We start from the raw sequence: 2,911 nt of genomic DNA on the forward strand, positions 1-2,911 counted from the left end.
AATCATTTTTAGTTTTGACTGCCGTCAAAATAGCCCTGAAGAAGCCCTGCAACGTGGGGCGAAACGTTGGCTCATTAAATTAGTATATTTCTACTATTTGAGTTTTTCTTGACCGCACCCGGACCATATTCCTTTCATCTTTACACACGGTCAATCAATAATCTTCCAGCAAAAAAAAAATCATATTACTATTATATATTATAAGTTTACTCGAATATCCCTATATTTTATAAGATTTAAAAAATTGTCCGACTTGATATAAGCATGCTGTTTATGTAGAAACTCTAAACAGTAGGGCAACACAACTTTTTTTTAATAAAGTTTTCCTCTCTCCGTATAATTTTAATTGTTCTTGCAGGAATTGTAACTACAACCCGTATAACTCACGCGACCCCAGGTGCGATGTACGCTCACACTGCAGAGAGGGACTGGGAATGTGACTCTGTTCTACCTGCTGGCAAAAAGTGTAAGGATATTGCGAGGCAGCTTTTTGAAGATAATCCCGGCAAAAGTTTCAATGTAAGTTTAAAAAAAAGCTTATAGCAAACTTATTTTCCTTTACATACTGAATTTGTAAAACGGTCAGAACGATTCGACCAAAGTGAGAAATTAATGTAATATTACAAGAGCCCAAGAGGGAAAAAAAGGCAGTTATATCACCCCAACTTTTGATTACTTACTTGAAAACTAGGTATAATTACTAGTCAAAATTGATGAGTCTGTCAAGTATAGGTAGGGGGAATAAAAAATGGCGGCTGTTTCTAAACGTTAAAAATAATTAATTTTTTATTCGGAGCTATATATCTTTACAATTACCAACAACACTGGAAAATCTAAGAAAGCATCATTTAAACTAGAGTAAATTATTATTAAATCTCATATATTATGTACTAAAATATCAGTAGTTAGTTAATTTATTTTGAGTCATCTATATCTCAGGAACTATGTGACGTACAGATGTCTGTTAGCATTCAAATTAAAGCTAGTTTAATGGACTACACAGAAGTTTTAGACCTTTACCTTAGTAGGAAAAGTAGTTTTCATGATATTTGCTAAAATAAATTGATTTATAGTTGTTCGGAAAAATTTTCATTTGCCAAATTTATATTCATATGTCAATATCATAAAAACTACAACTCCTACAAAGATAAACATTATTAACTATTTTATAGTAAATTTAACTAGCTTTAATTGGAGTGCAGACAGACATCTGTACGTCAAATGGTTTCTGAATTAAAGTTCTTCATAAATCAAACTTAATGTCCAAACAACTATAAATCAATTTATTTTAGGAAATATAATGAAAACTACTATTTCTACGAAGGTAAAGGTCAGAATATACTTTATAGTACATTAAACTAGCTCTAATTTGATAGCTAATAGACATTCGTACGTCACAAAGTTCCTGAGATATAGATTTCTCCAAATAAATTAACTAACTACTGATATTTCAGTACATTTTTATGAAATGTTGCTTTATAAAAAGCTTTATCTCGAGAACTATTGGACGTAAATAGCCTCCATTAGAACTAATATTTCAGCAAATTTATTCTACTTTAAATGATGTTTACTTAGATTTTCTATTGTTATTGGTAGTTTTTAAGAGTTCCGAATGAAAACTTAATTATTTTAACGTTTTGAACCAGCCACCAGTTTTTATCCCCCCTACCTATACTTGGCAGATTCATCTCAGTTTTGACAAGTAATTATACATAGCTTTCATTAAAGTAATCAAAAATTGGGCTGAGATAACTAACTGCCTTTTTTTCTTCCCGGCTCTTGTACTATAAGAAATGTTAAAGGGTACGCGCACCAAAAAACTTACCTCATATTTTAATTAGAACTTCATTTCCTCATCAACAATTCCAGTAAACTGTTCAATGATAGTTGAACTCAGCAGAAAATATTAATGTACCTAGCATATTTTTGTTTAAGTATGTTTATTGACATAATAAGATTTTTTACTATATATATAAACAATGAAAACTGTCCTACTTAAAATCAGTGGAACATATTAATATATTTAGTATATCTTATTTATTTTTTTAAATCGGTTTATGAACACTACAAAAAAAAATAAAGTAATTTTATATTCATGTAATTTTTTACTACACATAAACAATGGAAAAGTCTTTAAAATTTATAAATGCTAAAGTGCAAATAATTAAAAACAAAAATTTGTTTTCAATTTATTATTACCATTGGGGATGTCTAAATTTTAAAAATTTAAAAAAGTATAATTCATATAATAACAGATAATTACACAACCCTAAATACTAATAATAAATTAATAAACGGTACTAAAACAGATACTATACACGACCCATAGCATTTACCCATTTTGTTCATTAGTGGGCTCGTCTAAAAATTATAAAAGCTGTTTTATTACAAAAGCTATTTTTGTGACTAAAAAAAAACTCTAAGGAAGGGACACATTATGAACAAAAAAATATTTTGTTTTATTAATCTTACAATCTTTACAATCCAAAATCCTTCGTAAAATCCTCAATGCTCCTTACTTTGTCACAAATAAAATCATACATTAAGACCTTAATGTTCCCTATGTAACCTATCTAGCCCGAACCAGATATCACTCCTTCCATTATAAACTCTCTAACCACTCAAACCTCCTAGTTTCTAACCTTGCACGTCGATTTCGACTATTACAGCACTTACTAGACAAACGGTCTAAACTTCCAACACATTACAAGAGACTGATCTACATGACTGGCCAAATAAGACCAATCTGGACATATGGAGTTGAGCTTTGGGGCTCCACTAAACCTTCGAATTCCTCTCGTATTCCATTCTTAAAATCCAAAATCCTTCGTAAAATCCTCAATGCTCCTTACTTTGTCACAAATAAAATCATACATAAAGACTTTAATGTTCCCTATGTAACCGATCTAGC

At 30.1% G+C, this 2,911-nt stretch overlaps 1 protein-coding gene across 1 annotated transcript in view; it reads left to right on the top strand.

The window, feature by feature from the left end:
- LOC106679190 (alkaline phosphatase) overlaps positions 1-2,911 on the top strand; it is a 24,925-nt gene that overhangs the window by 12,636 nt on the left and 9,378 nt on the right. Inside the window, exon 4 of the mRNA XM_014418202.2 lies at positions 359-519. Coding sequence (XP_014273688.1) covers positions 359-519 — 161 coding nt within the window. The remainder of the gene's footprint in view (positions 1-358; positions 520-2,911) is intronic.

This window comes from Halyomorpha halys, unplaced genomic scaffold, assembly GCF_000696795.3.
Source record: "Halyomorpha halys isolate HHAL.00 unplaced genomic scaffold, Hhal_1.1 Scaffold183.1, whole genome shotgun sequence".
In the NCBI taxonomy this organism is placed as follows: domain Eukaryota; kingdom Metazoa; phylum Arthropoda; class Insecta; order Hemiptera; family Pentatomidae; genus Halyomorpha; species Halyomorpha halys.